We start from the raw sequence: 21,850 nt of genomic DNA, 5'->3' as shown, positions 1-21,850 counted from the left end.
CGTTCTTTTTCTTGTGTAGGTGTAATTCATCCCATCTGCCCTTCTGATGTCTCTAGGTAGAAACAGCAATAGTAGCCATTCTTTTGAGCACTAGTGAGTACTTGGGGTCGAAATTCCTAAGGCAAGAGTTTTAATTTTCCTTTATAAAGTGCCATTCTGTATATTTAACAAATGTCATAAAGAAAAAGAACTAAATTCAAACCGAGAAAGTGCCAAAGCAACAAAATAATGTGAACAAAACAATCATTACTTTGTACAAAGGGAGTTCAGTTTTTTTTATTCTTTCTTACAGGGCCTATTTTCTATATACTTAATAATTTTAACATTACTAGACCAAATACATGTTACTGACATCAGACTTTAATTGTGGGATACTTAATACATAAAGAACTCCCATAAAACTTATCTATAGCTAAATCTAGAAGATCATTCTACTCTTAGACCCTATGTTCTGTATTTTATAACTTTGTTCAATCATCTTTGAGACTTTAAGGATAATGGTCAGGGACAGCACCGATCAATGTAATAGGGCTATCTAAAAATTCCATTTTTAGCAATTTCAAAAATATATGATTTAAATGTTAAGTTCTTTTCCTTTCCTGTAAGTTAATGAATGTGTTAGTGAGTACTAAAATGGTTATGAAAATCCTGAACCAGAAAAATCTGCATGTACTCTGAGTACCTTTTTAAGGATCTCCTTTTATCACCCAAGCCCAGCAGTTTCTAAGGCAACTGGTCTTCACAGCTGCCTTAAGCTGGAATGACAGAAATGGATGTCTTTTCTGTTGATTTCTGGGAATCTAGTTTTATTCTTGGTCACCCTCCTGCTCAGCTTGAATGGAGATTCATTTGTCTGGTAAGCAAAGTTTCCCTTCCATTTGGTTTTAGAGCATATAGATACAAGAGGGTGGTGGGGGCCATGATGCTGGAGCCACTTGTTTAAGCTGCAAGTTCAGGGGCTACCACAGTGACACTTCTGTAGTTGGTTAGGTTCTGGAACATGTTGCAGTCCATTTCCACATTGAGCCGTTGGAGCCCCACCTTCACCGGTGTGAACCAGAATTGGGTGCACAAGGTGTTTCCAGGTCGCACGGGACCTAATCTGAAATAAAGGAAAAGGCAGGTGCTAGTTCTGTCCCAGGCTGGTTGCTTTGCTGGTCCCAGTGACTCTGATCCTTTCCTACCTGAAGAGGTGGATCATGACCTAAGTACCTTGCTGTTGAAACAGGAGGTTTTAAGGGGGTAGAAGACGGGAGCCGCCCTATGGTGAGCAGTTTCATGGGTGAGAAGAGAAATCCTATTCTAAGGGCTTCCAAGCTGCATCTGTGGTTTATCATCTGTGACTTCAGTCTGGTCCCAGTCTCTGTAACAGTATTGGGGTGTGTTTGGAAAAGCTATCATTTTGGGACCCTCACACTGCTAAACACAGTGGGTATGGCAGGTGCATTGAGATGTCAATAGCCAACAGGTGGTGGTTGGAGCCTTATCAGCAGCCTCCTGGCCTGCCTGTGGGCATTATGGTGACTGAGGGAATGGTACAGATTTTCTTTGAGGAGCTTTGCCCCACAATTGATCTGGAAGACCATAGAAGTCTGGTTAAATCCGAACTTATTGGCAAGAATGACTCATTGAGTTTCATGAAGCTGAGGCAGTGGCTCAATACTAGACAACCTGTCAGGGACCTCAGGGACGGTACAATAGTCATCATGAACTCTAAAGTATATACTGTGTTATTCAGTGAAGGATGTAGTGGACATAATGAGAGGAGAGATGATGAAAGAAGATATTTGCAGCATTTAAAACCAACAAGGGACTAATACCTAGACTCTACAGGCCACTCCTACAAATCAACGAGGAAAAAAAGTGGGAACACCAAGAGAAAAGTGGTCAAAGACCATAGAGAGGAGTAAATGGAAAAGGCTTATAAACACACGAAGAGTTAAAACAATAATGAGATACTGCCTTATTTCCATTAGACTAGAAAAAAGAGAAAGTTGGGTATTGCTATGAGTGGAGGAATAGTAGGAATATAGAAACTGTCATGGAGTGCTGGAGGGAGTGAGGCTTCTGCAGCCATTCTGCAAACAAAGCTGATAGTACCTGGTCAAACCAGGTCACATCCTATGACTCAGCAATTCTATTCCTGGCATCTATATCCTTTCCTCCCCCACCAAACTTTCAGACAAATACATAAGGGGCCATGTGGAGATGTTCATTGCAGCATTATGTGTGGTGGTTGAGAGTTGAAGATACTCTGGGTACCATCACTGTGAAGTAGAGTGGTAGGTCGCAGGGGATGTGCAGTGTGTATTATGTAGCAGAAACAATGGACTGGATATATGTGGATGGATCTTAAAAACAGAGATCTGAGTGAAAAGTAAGAAAAAGAGTTAGACATAACATCACTTATACAATTTAAAAATATAAGCTCATGCTGTGGCCAGTGTGGCTCAATTAGTTGGAGTGCTGTCCTGTGCACTGAATGGTCACAAGTTCGATTCCCAGTCAGGGCACATACCCTGTTGTGGGTTCAATCCCTGGTTGGGGGATGTCCGGGAGGCAATTGATCAATGTCTCTCTCACATCAATGTTTCCCTCTCCCTCGCCCTCTCGCTCTAAAATAAAGAAAAATAGAGGCGCGTGAGGCAATAGTGCACATTTTATACTAACAAAATGATATGAAGTGTGGTTGGAACAGGAGTAGGGATAAAAGGGATTATTTAAACAAAATTCAAAATTGTGGTGGGCTTTAGTAGAATGCCGTTTTCGAGAGGCAGCCTCCCCGTGATGTTCTCTAGTACCCAGTCCTAACCCTGTCACCTGCACTCACCAACAATATTGAAGCTCTTCCGGCATGACAGGGCAGCAACCAGGGTCAGGGGGGTGCCCAAGGAGCACACAGCCTCCCTCCCTCCTGTCCCCCTAGGATGAGATAGGCCCTAACCCCTTATTTCTACTTCAGGGCATATTCTCTCTGTCTCCATGGACACACCAAAAAGACAGTTATTAACCTTGGGCCCAGTGTTTCTGACCCGTTGAGATGTGTCAGTGGGATGAGAAGCTTGTGGTCTCTTACCTGTAGCTCCTCTCTCTGTGAATGAGCCCCCTGCCGAAGATGGAGATCACACAGTCCTTCATGGGAGCATCTAGGGAGTTATGGATGCTGACTGAGGCCAAAAGAGGCTGATATTGCTCCGCGGCCTCTGGCATCTGTGGTAAGAGACACAGTTACTCCTTCCCCTCCTGGGCACCCTCCCTGTACCCCCTATCTCTGCCATCCTGACCCAAACACCACAGCTGCCTTCTCTACCCCTCTGCCTGGTCTTCCTGCATTTACCCTCACACCGGATCCATCACAGACCGTCTCTGATGGTGCCTCTCCTCCACTTAGAGACCATGGAGGGTTTCCCATGGTCTCTGGAATAAAGCTTCGGCTGGCATTCAGAGCCCTTCGTGGTCTGACCCCAACCCACTTCTCCAACCTTATTTGTTCTTCCCTTGACTAAACAACATTCAAGCCATATTGGGTGCTTTCCCATCCTCAGCACACCCCTCGGGCTCCTTCCTTTGGGCCTCTTCTACTTGCAAGGGCCTTCCCCACTTCTGCATAGTGACTTTGTGGCTCTATTAAAGCATTTACATAGAAGACCAACATTGTGTCTCCCTTACGCAACTATAACCTTTTTAAGGGCATGGACCAAATTGCATTAATTTTGGCCAGGGTAGACGTGGAAGGATGACTGGGTCAAGAGCCATAAGTCTCTAAAATGTCCCATTATTATGATCTTGGGCATGTTGCTCTCTAGGAGAGATTCCTCATCTGAATAATGGGAACAGGTCCACCGCACAGGGCTTTTGAATGAAAAGAAATAAGGTGAAAATGCATTGGCCAATGTATAAAGTGCTAAATAAACACCTGCTATTATCTACACTAATAAAAGAGAAAAATGGTAATTGGCGTACGGCGATACCTTTTTCATTGGCTAATCAGGGCTATATGCAAATTAACTGCCAACTAAGATTGGCAGTTAACTGCCAACAAGATGGCGGCTAATTTGCATATGTAGGCACAATGCAGGGAGGCGAAAGGGAAAGCAGGAAGAAGCCCCCTGCCACTGACAGTGATCGCAAACCCAGGGGTGAGCTAAGAGCTGGGGGGCAGGGCAAAGGCGGCCCTGGGGCCGCCTTAGCCCTGCCCCTGAGCCATGATCGGAGAATCAGGCGCCTTTGCCGCCCTGGCCAGTGATAGCAGGAAGTAGGGGTGGAGCCAGCGATGGGAGCTGGGGACGGTCGAAGCTGGCAGTCCCAGGAGCTAGGGGTCCCTTGCCTGGGCCTAAAGCGAAGCCCACAATCGCGGCGCCCCCCGCTGCCACTGCAGGTCCCCGCTGCCTGGGCCGGACGCCTAGGCCAGAGGCATTAGGCCTGGGCAGGGGCGGAGCCTGCAACCGCGGGGAGCTGGGGGTCCCCTGCCCAGGCCTGACACCTCTGCCGGAGGCCTCAGGCCTGGTCAAGGGGCCGATCCAGTGATTGGTGATCGGAGGGTGATGAGGGTCAACTCCTGGCTGAGGCATCAGGCCTGGGTGGGGGGCGGAGCCGGGGGTTGGGGGGATATGATGGTCCCCTTGCCCAGGCCTGAAGCCTGGGTCAGAGGTGTCAGGCTTGGGCGGGGGGTGGAGCAAGCGATCAGAGGGAGATGGGAGTCCTCTGCCCAGGCATGATTCCTGGGCCAAAGGCTTCAGGCCTGGGCGGGGGCCAGAGCCAGTGATCGGGGGGAGATGGGGGTCCCCTGTCCAAGCCTGACACCTCTGGCGGAGGCGTCAGGCCTGGGCAAGGGGCCGATCAGGCGATCGGAGGGTGATGGGGGTCAATGCCTGAGGGCTCCCAGTATGTGAGAGGGGGCAGGCTGGGCTGAGGGACACTCTCCCCCCCCCCCCACACACACACCCAGTGCACGAATTTCATGCACCGGGCCCCTAGTTATCTCTATAAGTATGGAGGCTACAACTGGGGAGGACCAACCTTTACTTAACCACATAAGAAGCTGGAAGATTTAAACCTGAATAGCACATGTAAGAAGCCATCTCTTTCAAAACAAGGAGCTCTCAACATAGCACGTTCTGGTGATCCTGCAGCAGTCACCTGCACTGACACGTGACGCCCTTTGATTCTTTCTGAAATGGGGACCTGAGCAGTAAGTAGCGCATGAGAGCAATCTGGGGAAAGACTGGTGCTTACCTCAATGGCAAGGCATGGTCTACCAATGGCGATGTCTTCCTGAGCAAAGCAGCTGAGGCTGGACTCTGAGTGTGTTGCCACAGCGGTAAGTCTGAGGAAGCTGTTCTCAGGTGGGCTTCGCGCAAAATGGGAGAAGGACAGGCCGGTGGTGATTCTCCTAACTGAGATACGTGACAGACGAGTCAGTGCAAAAAGCTGAGCGCGCGTGCCCCGGAGACAAGCAATAGTGACACACAGAATGCAGAGGAGTCGGGATCTCACTGAAGCCAGAAAGGAGCCTCATTCCTCACAGCAATTTCAAATTTGAACTCATCCAAGAACCCATCCGTCACCGCCATCACCACCCTCACTAACACTTTTGGCAGACCACAGTCCCTGTGAGCTAGAACAAGTTAAGCTCTCTGGGCCTCAGTTTCTTTGTCGAATAATCACGCCTGCCTGGTGGGATGGCTTGTGTTAAATGAGATACTGCAAATGAGGTATTTATCTCAGACCCTGCCGCACATTGTTACTGAATATGTGCTGACTTAGTTCCATCCCGTTCTCTGCTTCTTCTCTTTCCCCTTTGCAGAGAAAATAAAGCCATCCTTCATCCTTGAGGAATTCTTTCAAGCTCATGTTCCCATTCCCAAACGACAGACATAGACATCTACCCTATCTCTCACTGCTCCCCTAAGGGGGATGATGTGTCCCCACTGCGAAAGTCAAGTCCTCTGTTTTTATTTTTATTTTTAAATATATTTTACTGATTTTTTTACAGAGAGGAAGGGAGAGGGATAGAGAGCTAGAAACATCGATGAGAGAGAAACATCGATCAGCTGCCTCCTGCACACCCCCTACTGGGGATGTGCCTGCAACCCAGGTACATGCCCTTGACCGGAATCGAACCTGGGACCCTTCAGTCCGCAGGCCGACGCCCTATCCACTGAGCCAAACCGGTCAGGGCAAGTCCTCCGTTTTTAAAATCTATGCTCCATCCTGACCCTACCAGTGCCTAGCTGTGTAACTTTGGGCAAATTATTTAACCTCTCTGTGTCTCGGTCTCCTCATCTGTAAAGTGGGGATAATAATGGTTCCTGCCTCATTAGGTTGTGAGGATAAATGAGGCAATGTACATATAACACTCGACACACCATGTTTGCCATCAATAAGTGCCCCAAAATGTGAGCTATAATTATTCTTGTTGTCTCTCATTTCCCAAAGAGTTGCACCATCAATTAAAACCCATCTCACCCTGGGTGGAGGTGGGCAAAGGGCATGGGGGTGGGGGAAATGGCAGACATCTCCTATAGTGTCAACAATAAAAAATTTAAATAAAAACAATAAAAGCCATGGCTGGTGTGGCTCAGTTGGTTAAGAGTCATCCCATGCACCAAAAGGTTACCGGTTTAATTCCCAGTCAAGGCACATGCCCAGGTTGCGAGTTCAGTCTCTGTAGGAGAGGCAATCGGTGATTCTCACATCAATGTTTCTCTCTCTCTCTCCCTTCTTCTCTCTGAAATCAATAGATATGTATTAAAAAATAAATAAGTAAAACCCATCTTCCCTGAGGTTTCAGTCTTTTGCTCTCTGATTATTTTCTTCAGCATGTAAGCAGATTTCACTTTCTCTCATCTTAAAAGAAAAACAACCAACTTCCCTCTACCCAGTGTCTGACTACCACCCAACCTCTCTTCTTTAAAATTTTTTTAAATTCCTCACCCAAGGATATGTTCTTACTGATTTTTAGAGAGTGAGAGGAAGGGAGAGAGAAAGACGTCGATGTGAGGGAGAAACATCAATCGGTTGCCTCTTGCACATGCCCCAACGAGGGAACTAACCCAGAGTCAGACCTCTCTGCCATAGAGGCTGTTCAGCCTTGATGTCTCATGGCCCCTCTGCTGCATTGCTGGGTGCCGCCTTCCTGTCTTTGACTTCTCTGTCTCCCTGACTCTCCGCTCTTTCCCTAACTGCCCCCCAATGCTGGTGTTGCCTGTGTTTCCTCCTCACCCTCTCTTCTCACAGTCCTCCACGCCCCCTTGAGCTCACTGATGCCATGATCTGGTCTCCAACCCAGACCTTTATCTTGAATACCCAGTACTGGCCATCTCACGGGCTTTCAGACCCAACATGCCACAAACAGAACCCATCATCTTTCCTCCCAAACCTTTCCTTCCCCATTTTCCCTATTGTAGAGGCCCACCCAAACTGGAAGCACCCCACCCCCTCCCCACACACATACACACACATACACATATTCACAAGTCCAATCTATAGCTTCCTTAATATGTTTTCATTTGAAGTGCTGATAGTTTAGTTTGTTCTTCATTTCTTGATTATTACAAAAACCTTTTAACTTCTAATCCAGTTTCTCAACAATGGATGCACATTAGAATGATATGGGGAGCTTTAGAAAACAATCCCAATGCCAGGCCATACTTCAAATCAGTTTTATCCGACTTTGGTGGTGAGGCCCAGGTATCAGTATTTTTACAGTTCCCCAGGTGCATCCAAGGTTGAGAACCACAATTTCTAATATGACCCCTTCCATTCCATTCTCCCAAAAGTTCTTTTTTAAGAATGAATTTCTAATCATATTGACCCCTGGCTCCCCATTGCGCAGAGAACAAAACTCAACTGCTTAGCATGACCTACAAGCTCCTGCATGATCTGGCCTCATCCAGCTCTCACACCTCCCCCCCCGCCCCCCCCCCGCCCCCACTGCTCCGCTCCCTTCCCCACCCCCTTAGAAGGGGAACATGACAGAGTGGAGAGTGGGGTGGTGATTAGGAGACTGTTGTAATAATGTAGATGCCTGCACATTGAAATCACCAAAGGAATTACAATTTTTTAAAAATGTTTGGCTCCAACCATGGAATTTCTGTTTTAATTGGTCTGGGGTGCAGGCTGACATCAAATTTCCCCAGGTGATTCTGATTGTAGGAACATTTGAGAGCAACCGCTCTTGTCCAGGAAATTTCAACCCTAGAATAACATGGGGAGTGTTTTAAAAACACCAATGCCCAGACCCCACCCCAGGCCAATTAAGTAAGAATCTCTGAGAGGAAGAACCTGCACACATGCTCCTCTGCCTGGAATGCCCATGACTCACTTTTCCGGCCACCACTGTCCTGCTCACCCTTTAGGACCCAGAGCCGCTTGATTTACTTGGAGGCAGCCTGTGCTCCAGTCTGGGTGCAATGCTCCCTGCCATTCTATTCTGTTTACCTTGCCAAACACTTCTTACACTGCTGCTGTGGTCTGTGTACTTACCTTACTGCAATCAGAATTGTGGGATTTTTTTTTTTCTGTGTGAAGCACAATAACCAATATATATATATATATATATATATATAGAGAGAGAGAGAGAGAGAGAGAGAGAGAGAGAGAGAGAGAGAGAGAATACCAGGAGCTAGAAGCCACCCATTGAGACCTGCAGGGGGAGCCTTATGGCTACAGTCTGCCCAGGGTGGGAACTGGGTGTCTGGGCATCTGGCAGGGCCACAGAGAGTTACCCAGGTTGGCACTGAGCGTAAGGAGCAGCTTCTCCCTCCAGAGCTCAGCAGCCAGGACGCCGTTGTAGTACACGGCCTGCACCCCAATTGCCAGCCGCACAGCCTTCTCCTGGTCACTGGGGTTCACCAGGGTCACGGAGAACTGGGCATCCCCTCTCAGGGGTAGGGAGCTGGGTGCTTCCAAGAACAGGTACAGAGGATCCGCAGTCTCGAGACTGGGAGGATGGATGCTGTTGTCGTCCCCATGCTCCAGCTTCTCTTTCTGGACTCTCTCCAGCACCTCTTTTTCTTGAAGAGATCCTGAAGAACAGGAGAAACAAAGCAGGCCTCTTACCCAGCAGGCATAGGCCCTGCTAATAGAAGCCCAGGATTAAGATTTATTTACCCACGGCTGCTCAAATGCCAAAGTCACAAGAACTTTGCAAACCTCTAAGGGCATATTTAGCTTTTTTTTTTTTTTTTTTTTTAAAGTCTGTGTTCGGCACAGACACAGCGTGTCCCTTCCAAGTCACTCAAGGACCGAGTTCTTTTTCAAGTGCCATGAATTTGCCCCTTGAACAGTTGGGAGAGCCAGCTTTTCTCATAGGACAATTCACACTGTCTCTGAGGACCGTTTGGGAGAGACTTGAATCTTCCTCAGTGAAGGAGTTGGAACTTATTCCCAGGGCAATGGGGGCCTTGGAATGTTCTGGAGCAAGGGCGTAAGATAATTATACTGAGAGAGACACAAGTCTTAGAAAGCTCATTCTGGAAATGGAAAGTTTGGAAATGGAATAATGATGAAGAGACTGCAGGCAGGGGGTCCAGTTAGGCGACCATTGGAATATTGTGGACAAGAGATGACAAGGCCCTGGGTTACCTATAGGCAATGGGGAAGGAGATGAGGAGACAAATGTGAGAGTAATGTGGGGCAGTGAAGGGGAAAAGACGAGAGTGCAGGCCTTATTATCGGAACAAATAGGTAGACAGCGGTGCCATTAACTAATATGGAGGGAGGAACAGGTTAAGAGGGATTGGATAAGCAGGGGAGAGGAAGAACAACATCTTTTGGCAGCTGGGTTTAGTATTAAGTGTGTTGTTTTGTAGCAAAATCGGGGGCAATTTTGCCCCTCGGGAGACATTTGGGTATGTCTGGGGACACTTTTTTTTTTTTTAAATATATTTTATTGATTTTTTACAGAGAGGAAGGGAGAGGGATAGAGAGTTAGAAACATCAATGAGAGAGAAACATCAATCAGCTGCCTCCTGCACACCTCCATACTGGGGATGTGCCTGCAACCAAGGTGCATGCCCTTGACCAGAATCGAACCTGGGACCTTTCAGTCCGCAGGCCGACGCTCTAACCACTGAGCCAAACCGGTTAGGACTGGGGACACTTTTGTTTGTCACAACGGGTGGTGGTGGTGATTGGTGATGGAGGGGTGTTGGCATCTGGTGGGGAGAGGTCAGGAATGCTGTACAGCCCCTCACAACCAAGCGTTCCCTGGCCCCAAATGTCAAATGTCATATTGACATGTATTTCTCATAGGTCAATATGAGAAATATGGTGGGGAAAGAACCGCAACTCTCCACGGCCTGCATCCCCCCTCTTTGCTGTTTCAGGAGCTGAGGAGCCCGGGGCCCTCCCCTGGCCAGTACCTTCAGGGTACTTGTAGTTCTGAGTGATGTCCTCACAGCGGTCACTGCCCACACCTTTGGTGCTGATGTTGCTGCCCACATACTTCGTGTTGGAGTTGGTCAGCGCCAGTGTCCCATCCTCACAGCACTTCCAGACCACGCAGGAGGCGTTTACTGAGGCAAACATGTCTGCTACTGCGGGGGTCAGCCCCAGGATCCCCTCCTTGACCGCTCTGACCGGGACCAGATCACAGGCCTTCAGGACTAAGGGAGAGAAAGGTCAGTGGGCAAGAGGAGCCACACCCAGACCTCTGCTTGGGTCAGAGCTCCATAACCTCAGTTCCCATCCTAGACCCTATTTTCCCTCCCCGGGGATTAAGGTCAGAGATGGGCACTAAGCAGGGTTTCTAAGAGGGCGTGCAGAGGTGAAACAATGTTTAGTGACAGTAATTTTGGTAATGGTCGGTGGCAGGAGCCCTCTCAGAAACTGGACAGGCAGAACCCTAGAGAAACATAGTACACAGGCGTTCCTAAGCCAGCTGTGCTATGGATGTGATAGGAATAGGTCGCTGTTCTGTTGCTGGGGAAGGAAGAACCATCTTTTTATGGATCCTAAAGACCTTTCCTGAGCTTAAATCCAGACTCCTTCTATGAGCTTGAACCTATTTTGATTCCCTCTTCATCCATACCCAGAATCTCAGAAACCCCATGACAAGCCCCTGACCCGCACATCTACCAGCTCCCTTCAGGCCCTCTGCCTTTCACCGAGGCCCAGCTCTCTCACCTGCTGCTCTGAGGTGGGGCTCAGTCTCCCCACCGTCTGGGGCTGAGATGGCTGACACCTTTGTCCCCTTGAGCCCCCTGGCATCAGGTCGGCATTCTGCCAGCCACTACCATTCTCTCCACTCTTCTTGCTTTAGGGAATGCAAACCCCTTTTGGACCTCCTGTTGTTCCTGTTTCCTCTCCAAGGGACTCCTTCAGCCCAGGCACTCTGTGCAGCCCAGGGTGGTCCTGACCTCCCCCGCCCCCATGTTTTACCTGCACCTCCCTTAGGAGCACTTGGGTACAGAGTCTGCCATCCGCCGTAACCCGGGGGCAAATCAGGCCGGGTCATCCAGCACTCTGTGGAAGTCTGGAAGATCCTGAAGGTTGCAAAAGAGCAATTTAAGTGCCAGAAAGAGTCCGGAGGAGGTTCTAGAAATAGCAGTTGCTGTTGCCATGGGGATGGGAGTTGCTGTGTAAAAGTGGCTGTAACACGAGGAAGGAGAGTGCACGCCTCGACTGACCCTCAGCGTCCTGCCTCCTCTCAGAGCCTGGGCCACTCGGGGTGGTGGGTTCCCATGGGGTTGGGGCCCAGGTCTGGAGCCCTTCCAGTCCGAGACTTCATCCCCTTGGGCTGCTCACCAGATCCGGCCTCGCTGGCCCTGTCCGTTCTGCAGGCCCTCCTCGGTGTAGTACTCGTCCACCAGCAGGCCCCCGCCCGTGCCCTGGGCGGAGGAGAACGTGGTCACGACGCGCGCAGGGATCCCCAGACTCCGCAGCACTGCGTGGAAGGGGCGGAGTCAGAGGGGCCACAGGGCCTGGTGGGTGTTGGGGTACGGCTAGTGTTTTCAGGGTCTCTTCTGGGCAGGCAGTGTCTTAAATGCCAGGTGACGGCGTGGAACGACGAGGGGCACATGCACGGGGAGTTAGAACTGACAGCCGGCACAGGGCCTCGAAAGGCCAGGAAATGCGGTGCACACAAGCCACCCGGCAGGCGGAGCCCACAGAGCGCTGCGGGCTTGCTCTACTCGGGGAGCGGCAGGGGGAGTTTCGGGTGAAAGTGAGTTTGGGAGCAGAGTTCCCCAGATGGGCCCAACTTGGCCGAGCGGGAAACGGAGCAGAAGCTGGTCAGGAGGAGCCGCCCTGAGCAAATACTGCGTTCTTGGCCAGAGGGTGCCCCTGCGCCCGCTATGGATCAATGGAGGGGAGGGAAGGCGGCGGGTGGGGCAGTACCTGCTTTTGGAGATGTCTCTCCCACAGGGGGGCCACCGGGCAACCCGACAGGAAGACACTCTACTCTGTACGGTGGTCAAGGTGAGCCCGATCCGTACCTGTGCAAGCAACAGCGGCCAGCACCCAGGCCTGGCCCTCGGACACAGGCCGCCCCCGGCCCGTGCACCACTGCCGCAGGACGGGCGCGCTGCCCCTGCGCTTGCTCAGCAAGGCCCCCTCCTGGGCGGCCTGGGTCTGCGGGGTGGGCAGGACACTCTTCTCCTTGAGAGCATGCAGCTGTTTGGGGAAACACGTGGCTGTTACGTGAGTCCCAGGATGGTCAGCTTCCGGGGTGGCGTGGGGTGGGGTGGCGGTGAGCGGGTGAGGTGAGGGTGAGAGGGTGAAGTGGGGTGGGGAGTGAGGAGGGCTCATCGCAGTTTTCCAAGGGTGGTGAGCAGTCCACCTGCATCAGAATTACCTGGACCGTGTTAAACCTGCATGTTCCGCGCTAGCTCACTGGGTTATAATCTTTGGGGTGGGGGTGGGGGGCGCTGGGAGGAGTCCAGGAACCGATTTTTTTTAAAATTTATTTTAAATTGATTTCAGAAAGGAAGGGAGGGAGAGAGGGAGATAGCAAATCAATGATGAGAATCATTGATCAGCTGTCTCCTGCACGCCCCCTACTGGGGATCAAGCCTGCAACCCAGCATGTGCCCTGACTGGAAATGGCACCTCCTGGTGCATAGGTCCACGCTCAACCACAGAGCCCTGCCGGCTGGGGCAGGAATCCACCTCTTTAACAAGTCCCCTAGAAGCCAGGAGTTTGCGACCACACTGGCAAAGGAAGCCACAGAGCAGCGTGAGAGCGCCCCCCACTGGGGGCTGGGTTCCGGGCTCCTTCACTTGCCGGCTCTGATGCCTGGGAGGGTGTTGGCCCTCCTATCCTACCCTTCCTCCTCCTCACAGGCTGGCTCTGCCCCTCACCACATCTTCAGAGGGGAGCCCCGTGGCACCAGAGGAAGTGGCGACACATCACTCCTGTGAAAGGACTTTGAGGAACAACAGGAAAGCAGCAAGCTGCCATCATGGTCTGCGTGTCCTTAGGAATAATTTACAAATAAAAACAAGTCCCGCCCTAACTGGTTTGGCTCAGTGGCTAGAGCGTTGGCCTGCAAACTGAAAGGTCCCAGGTTCGATTCTGGTCAAGGGCATGTACTGTGGTTGCGGGCACATCCCCAGTAGGAGGTGTGCAGGAGGCAGCTGATCGATGTTTCTCTCTCATCGATGTTTCTGACTCTCTGTCCCTCTCCCTTCCTCTCTGTAAAAGATCAATAAAATATATTTTAAAAAAACAAAAACAAAAAACAAAACAAAAAAACAACAAGTCCCTCTGGCCACCTTAGCCGCTGAGTAAGATGGACCCCACTCCCTGCCTTCCAGAGGCCCGGGCCTCCAGTTTGGGCTGGGGGAGGGGTGCTCTGAGGACACCCAGGCCAGGTTGAGTCCTCGCTGCTTGTCCTGGAGAATGGTACCTACTTTGTTTTTCTCCCCCTGTGGCTGCTACTGTCCTCCCCTCCGCACTCATGCCATTCTCCAGGGACTATCCCCCACTCCCTGGGAAGAGGGACTATTTGTGTTTTGAAGGTACTCAGGGCTGTAGCGGGCGGCGGGCAGCTCTGCTAGAGGGCTCCCGCTTCCCCTCCTCGCACTCACCACCGCGCCCAAAATGCGGGCCACATGCGCAGGGTTGCCCCACTCCTCCACCTGCTCGTCCATGCTCAGCAAGTCCAGGCTGAGGTCCAAGACATCCCCCTCAAACTGTAAGGACCACACAGAGCAGTGATGAAGGGTCTCCATCCCACAATTCAGCCCCATCACCTTGTCCTTCTCTTGGACTCAGGCTTCCCTCCGTCCTCCCTTGCCTTGTCCCCGCCCCCCCACCCCCCCACCCCCACCCCCGCCCCGTGCCCCTTGGTCCCGGTGCCTGGCAGTCCAATCCTTTGCCTGTTCTGTTATTCGACTCCCCCGATAAGGTGTGAATGCTTGAAGACCAGGGCTGTGTTGTTTCCTTCCATTTCTATCTTTATCCATGTAGTGCACTCCTACCGCTCCTGCTAGCACCGACCCACGTGCGGAGGATACCAAGGCAGCTCCTGCTTTTGCAAAGCCCACAGTGAGCAGCGGAGGGGGACCCTAGCCACTTAGACTCCAGGTCTCAGCAACGTGGCCAGGGCTCTAGGAGGGATGCCAACGCAGAGCAGCGAGCACAGTAGAGAGATTCACTCTGCCTTTGGGGCTGAGGAAGCTTTCAGAGGGTCTTAACAGATGGGTAGGAGTTTCCCAGGTGGTAACGAAGGGAAGCTATTCCAATGGGGGGGGGGGGGCATTCAGCCCACATGCCCAGGGGCTGGCTGGTCGGGAGCTGGAGCACGGGCAGCTCTCGGAGAAAGGAAAGCGGTGGCCTGTCTGAAGGGTCTGTGTGTCGTGCAGGGGCCGGGTTTATATCCTGTAGACAGTGGGGGTTTAGCAGAGGGCTTTGGTTGGTGTGATCTTTAAGAAGATAACTCTGGGAGCTGTGGAGGATGGTCTGATATGGCCCTGGGGAAAGAGAGGTTCAACATGGCTGAAATGTCCTAAACATGTTGCTTTTGGACCTGCCATCCCTGTCTGGCCTGAGCACTAACGGTTTCGGGGAAGGACTGTCCCTTCACCTTCCCCAGAGGCCCCTGTACCTGGCCGAAGTCCCAGGACTCCTCCTGGACGCAGGCAGCCGTGCCCAGGTAGATGAGGCCGTTCTGGTTCAGCAAGTACTCACAGCGCTGAGCCTCATTTTCCAGGAACACAGCATCCTCTGGGGAGAGGCAGGCAGGAATGAGGGCCTGGGGTGTGCTAGGCCTGCTCTCCACATCCTGGCCTCTGGCCCTCCCTGCCCAGGTCAGTTTGGACTGTGCGTCTCCCCTTCAGCTCTGGGCTTAATGAGGACGGAGGGAGGACTTCCTCTTTTCACTGCCCCCTCTGGGACCTGGCCTGCTGTCTGGTGGAGAGAGGGGGCAGGGGGCAGACTTTCTGTGTCAGCCAAGGTGGCCTTCATGGTCCGCCAGGAACAAGCCAACCCTAAAAATCCTACTCGTTCCCAGAAGACACGTGCAGCCCGAGCGCTACCATCCCAAGAGAATGTGCCAGCAGCCCGGGGAGCTTCCCAGTGGGCCTGTTATGTCTCTCTCCCAAGTTCAACTTAAACAAAATAGTGTTTAGAAAAAAACAACACAACATAGGTAGACGGGGGGAGCAGAAGGGAAGAGCAGCATTTGGCAAGACAGGGTGAGAGGGAGCAGTGGGGCTGGCAAAGAGAAAGACAGAGCATTGGCTTTCTGCCTGCGGGTGTCCAAGGGGGTCTAGGACTCCCACGGCCTCTTGTTGGTGCCCCTCCTGCTGTCCGCATCCAAGGGTTGGGCTGGGAAGGAGGATGGGGGCTTTCAAGAGTCCACTGCCCACTCTGGGAAGCTGGGAGTGCTGGGGGATCTGCTCTGCTTCCCAAGTGTCTCTCTGCACCTGGTGCTGGGGGTGGAGTCGGGCGGGGGCAGGGGGTGGGTGTTAGACTGGTTCCTGGGACGAGCAGGAGAAAAAGATTTCCAACCCCCCGCCAGGCATCCATCGGGGATGAGAGTGCTCAAAGCAACAGAAGGGTAGGATATTAGCCATCAGGAAGCCCTAAAATCAGAGCATATGCCCAAGGAGCCCTCAACTCCTGTCCCTCTATCCCAAGTACATTCTATGAAGTCAGCTGGACTCCACTTCTTTGGAAGTCACTTCAAACTGAAGTGTTTGGCCCGGGTTGCAGGGCTCTGGGAAATACCTGATCAGAGCGCAGGTAGCACTATGCTCCTGTCCTCTGCTTGGGTGCGCCTCCCTTTGATAAGTTCCCTGCTTGTGAATACGGCTCTGACTTTCATTCTAGGATGTAAAATTCCCTTTGGAATTTAGGAAAGCCCCATCCCCAGGTATCCAGGATGAGACTGAGTCCCAGACAATCTGAAAATCTCTTACTCACCTCGCAGTGAGCAGAGCAAACAATACACTCCTGCTCAGATGGACACATGCACCTACACACACACACACACACACACACACACATACACCTACACACACACCTACACACACACCTACACACACACACCTACACACACACCTACACACACACACCTACACACACACCTACACACACACCTACACACACACCTACACACATACACCTACACACATACACCTACACACACACCTACACACACACCTACACACACACACACACACCTACACACACACCTACACATACACCTACACACATACACCTACACACACACACCTACACACACACACCTACACACACACCTACACACACATACCTACACACACACACACACCTACACACACACATACACACACATACCTACACACTTACACACACACACATACCTACACACACACACCTACACACACACCTACACACACACACACCTACACACACACCTACACATACACCTACACACATACACCTACACACACACCTACACACACACACACCTACACACACACCTACACACACATACCTACACACACACACACACCTACACACACACATACACACACATACCTACACACCTACACACACACACATACCTACACACACACACACCTACACACACACCTACACACACACCTACACACACACCTACACACACACACACACCTACACATACACCTACACACATACACCTACACACACACACCTACACACACACACACCTACACACACACCTACACACACATACCTACACACACACACACACCTACACACACACATACACACACATACCTACACACCTACACACACACATACCTACACACACACACCTACACACACACCCACACACACACCTACACACACATACCTACACACACACACACACCTACTCACATACACCCCCACACACACATACCTACACACACACACACCTACACACACACACATACCTACACACACACACACACCTACACACACCTACACACACACCTACACACACACACACAGAGGCTGTCCCTACAAGCCAACCATGACTAGATGTTAGTTCCTATCCATTATTCCACCTATCCACCCTGCTAAGCACAAAGAGAGCCTTGAACTGAGGAAGGAGTGGGGATTGGAGACTAGAGAAGTAGAGATAGGGAGCCAATGGGGATTCAGGTGCTACATGAAGAGGGAGTCAGGAACTGGAGATGGGGCTGCAGGAACCTGGGAAGATTTCTTCAAATTTCCTCCCATTTCCCAGCCCTGCCTTGTAAGGAGGCCCCTTCAGGGAGACCAAAGTATTAAGGTGGGTGGTAGCAGATTTTAAACGCAAAGACAGCAAACTCACTCTCAAATTGGCCCACGTCTGCTGGGACACATACTCTTCACTTCCTTCACAGCTTTGCCCTTGCCCTGGCCTCCTTCTTTTTCCCTACCTAAACAAAGCTTGCTTTATCCCAAAGGGGTGGGGGAAGGAAAGACAGACTCAATCGTCAGAAGGATAGATGCCCTGTTGGCTCCTGTTGGGGCCAAATACCGACGAGCTCTTCTAGAGGAAATAGCTCCAACAGCCTGGGCTGATCTTTGCCAGAGATGGCCGCTGGTTGGGCAGCAGGAAAGCCCACCCATTGGGCGCTGAGCTACAGGAGGCCAGCCCTGGAATTTGAGGCGCAAGTGGGATATTTCCAGGCCTCAGTATGGAGAGAACCCAGCAGTCTTCAGTAGTAAGAACAGAAGAAACAAGTGGAGAGAAGCAGGACAGATTTACTGTGAAGCTGATGGAACTGAAGCTTTGGGGCCCCTCACTAGCACAGACCCCCTTCAGGCTCTGGGAGGGACCTTAGCAATTCATAATTTTGTATTCTTTTTCTTTAAGAGGGTTCCCAAAATTATATAAACCTGTTTTCACAAAACCTGGATTCACCTGGAGATAGTCTATGGGAGGGCAGGGAGGTAACAGAGCAGCTTATCCCTAAGTTCTTGCCCTTTTACAATAAAGGGCAGCTCTCCCAGGGTCATCTCTGACTCGTATCTCCTATGACCAAATAGCCTGAGCCAACGCCAGAGTTTGGTGGTGAGATGAGCCTTTGCTTTCAGTGGGGAGTCCCAGGCTGCTTCTGCCCAGGGTGACACCAAAACAGGACTCTGGATCTGAGAGGCCATTCATCCAGGAAGCAGACTCCCCAAGAACGAGTACTGGTGCTGCCCTCAGAGGGAGTTGTCCACTGGGGTCTGGGGCAGGCGCTCCCTGCCTGAGCTGCACCCATCCTGTACCTTGAGGACCCTGTGCCGCCCAGGCTGACCCAAGTCCAAACTTACCTCGAACCCAGGGGTTAAAGAGCAAGGTGAACTGGCCTAGGAGGCGAGGCTTCCTGCGTGAGACCTGCAGCAGGAGTGAGTAGTGCCCAATGACCGCATCCGAGGGCGTGGTCACAGAGATGGTCCAGGACTGGGCATCTCTCTCCTCCACCACTGCACTCCAACTCTTCCGGTTTCCCAGACTGGAAATTGGGAACGTGGCTTGGGTCCTGTTGGCCTTGGAAGGCTGCTCTCCTGCAGTCACAAATGACCAGACGAATGGGTCATTGGGACCACTTGGTCACAACTGAGTAATAGAGTCAAGTATAACAAAGTTGGAGCAGTTAAAAAATTAGTTTGGGAGGAGAATAAGAGGCCCATCCATTAATGGGAGGCAATAGAAGATGATGGGAGCACTCAAGTTCTCTTGTGCCCATGGACCTACATTTAGACATTTTATAGTCTATGAAATGGGCGTGATAATAATACCTGCTTCCGGGTGTCAATGTGAGGTCTTAATGAGATAGTGCATGTTAATCCCTTGGCCGAATATCTGACATGTGGTACAGATCCAATAAATAGCAACAATTAAATGTGATATTCAGCCGGGATTAGATCCCCTTCAGGCTTTTCTACAGAACTGATATTATATTTGCAACTAAAAGGAACCCCCTAGTGATAATGCTGCGAAGCAACTTCTGAATCATATTAAACAAGACTTATTATGCACATTATCTTCTCTTCACAACAGCCCTGCTGGGTGGGCAAAACTTCTTGAGGTCCAGGTGCCATGTAGGCCGTTTGTCCCTTAGTTCCCTGAGCGGGCGATGGGGAAGAACCCTTCAGTCCTGCTGCCAAAGGGGCCCAGGTCTGCTCCACTCACCAGTTTGTGCAATGAAGGCCACCTTTTTTAGGGCAGGCAGATATGCATGGACTGGAGCCCGGAAGTGCAGCCTGATGGTGAAGGGCTGTCCCCTCCTCACAACTAGGCGCCTGGAGCTGATGTCCTTGGTGTGGTGCTCCTCATTGTTTCTTGCTGCCTGGAAGTCGCAGCTCTTGATCCCCAGGGCTGTGTGGAAAAAGAGAAAACCTGGAGACTAGGCAATTGTGACAAGTAAGTAAAAGCAGAGACTCAGGAGTCAGCAAGACCAGGGTTCAAAAATTCTTGGCTCAACTTACTAGTTTGCTAAGGCAAATAACTTAACTACTATGACCCTCAATTTTCTCTTCCTTAGAGTGGTCACTCCTCCTTGCAGGGTTGTGGAGATGAAATAAAGTAATATATATATATACACTAGTCCTCCCCACCCCCTTATCCCTAGGGGATACACGCCAAGACCCCAGTGGATGCTTGAAACTGCAAATAGTACCAAATCCTATAGAATACCAGAGATTTTCAACCGGTGTGCAATAAGAATTTTTTAAATGTGCAAAACCTGACTGTTTAGTCAAGGGCATTGACCTCTTTCCCCTTAAATTGTCAAAGAAAAAAGTGAAAACAGCCAGCACAACAATAGCCGTCCAGTGTGAATAAACAAAAATTATACCTAATTTTTGTTAGATCAGCAAAAAATATATTTTTGGTGTGCCACAGAATTTTATAATTAGTTTATGTGTGCCATGTGATGAAAAAGGTTGAAAATTGCTGCTCTATACTATATTTTTCCTATACATACACACATGATAAAGTTTAATTTATAAATTTGTCACAATTAGAAATGAACAGTAACAATTAATAATAAAATAGCACAATTATAATAATATACTGTAATAAAGTTATGTGAGTGGTTTGGGGCCATTAGTAAGTAAGATAAGGGTTAGTTGCAGGCAAGCACTGTGACACCACAAAGGTCTCTGTGAGAGCCGAGATGGCTACTAAGTGACTAAGGGGTGGGTAGCATATGCCATGAGTACACTGGGAGAGGGGGTGATTCACATCCCAGGAAGCACACTGTGTGGGATTTCATCATGCTGCTCAGAGTGGCCCGCAACCTAAAACGTAAGAATTGTTTCCTGCTGGAATTTTACATTTAATATTTTCAGATCACAATTGACCATGGTAACTGAAACCACAAAAGTGAAAACATTGATGGGGGGACTACTGTAATACACTTAGCTTAGGGTCAGACACATAAGTCCCATTAAATGAAACAGTAATTATTATTATTAATAATAATAAGAGCAGTGCTTGTTCTCATTGTTGACCCCTTTTCTTGTCCCAATCCTGAAGCAATGAATAAAATCCAGAATCTTGCTCACCTCTACTCATATTTTCTACACATATGATCCTGGGACAAGAATATAAATCCATGTTAGCCATTCTCACCATCTTACCACCATCAATTATGACCACAAACTTACTGCCACAACCTACTCTGTTGCTACTGCATAGCCCCACCACCGTCACCACCTCCACTACCGCACCCATTACCACTCCTCAACATAGTCACACCACCCGTCACCTCCACCACCATCCTACTTCCTTTCATGACAACACACAGTGATGGAGGGGCCACTGACAGTCCAGCAAGCCCCATGGAGAGTTGGCGTGGCTCACCCTGTCCCATGGATGCAGGCTGCCCTTATCCACTTGGCCACAGGAAGTGTCTATCTTGAACTGTTGCTTGGGGCTTCCTCTCTGAATCTGTCTTCCAGACAAAAAAATAATGGAGGTACTTTTGTTGGCTTAAGAATCTATAAATAGTGGCGTTTCCTTCTGCTTCTCTTGTGAGCTCCCTGACAAGTTTCTTCTCTCCTGCTCCCTCCCGACTGGTATCTCTTGAACCAGCTGTTGGGAGTTACCATTTTTTCATTTTATCTCTTGAGCCAGGAGGCCCAGGCAGGGTATGCCTGGCAGGCTGGAGTGGGAAAGATCTGCCATCTGAAGAAACCTGGAAGAAACCTCTAAGTCTGGTGCTTCAGTGGCCTCAGGTGACCCTCTGAGATGTTACCTGGAGGACACTGAACGACTGGAAGAGATGACTCCACAAATAGGAAGCCCACATCCAACCCCAAATCTCAGGCCCTAAACATAGCACGGGCTGTAAGTTGCTAGATGTTTGTGGGCTGTTTTGATAATATAAAGAGACAACATGTATGCTTGGGACTCATCTGTGTGAAAGAGATAAGGAGGTAGAATTTGCTGGTGAAAAATAAATGTCCTGA

At 50.3% G+C, this 21,850-nt stretch overlaps 1 protein-coding gene across 1 annotated transcript; it reads right to left on the bottom strand.

Moving 5' to 3' along the window:
• Positions 1 to 115: 115 nt before the first annotated feature.
• EPB42 (erythrocyte membrane protein band 4.2) lies at positions 116 to 21,442 on the bottom strand. Its single transcript, XM_081089212.1, has 13 exons — positions 21,243 to 21,442; positions 19,569 to 19,754; positions 18,707 to 18,940; positions 15,054 to 15,172; positions 14,035 to 14,139; positions 12,441 to 12,618; positions 11,752 to 11,890; positions 11,386 to 11,489; positions 10,368 to 10,610; positions 8,730 to 9,029; positions 5,236 to 5,396; positions 3,077 to 3,210; positions 116 to 1,102 (listed from the first exon to the last, which is right to left on the bottom strand). Exons 1-13 carry the CDS (start codon positions 21,250 to 21,252, stop codon positions 940 to 942), a joined length of 2,076 nt encoding a protein of 691 aa, XP_080945338.1. The 5' UTR covers positions 21,253 to 21,442; the 3' UTR covers positions 116 to 939.
• Positions 21,443 to 21,850: the final 408 nt, after the last annotated feature.

This window comes from Myotis nattereri, assembly GCF_964212035.1.
Source record: "Myotis nattereri genome assembly, chromosome: 1".
In the NCBI taxonomy this organism is placed as follows: domain Eukaryota; kingdom Metazoa; phylum Chordata; class Mammalia; order Chiroptera; family Vespertilionidae; genus Myotis; species Myotis nattereri.
This window is presented reverse-complemented; position numbering and strand designations above follow the sequence as displayed.

Coding starts and splice junctions, on each gene's coding strand:
- EPB42 (XM_081089212.1), bottom strand. Junction 14,140..15,053: donor AGTCCTGGGACTTCGGCCAG/GTACAGGGGCCT, acceptor TGGTCCTTACAG/TTTGAGGGGGATGTCTTGGA. Junction 11,490..11,751: donor GGCCAGCGAGGCCGGATCTG/GTGAGCAGCCCA, acceptor TGCAACCTTCAG/GATCTTCCAGACTTCCACAG.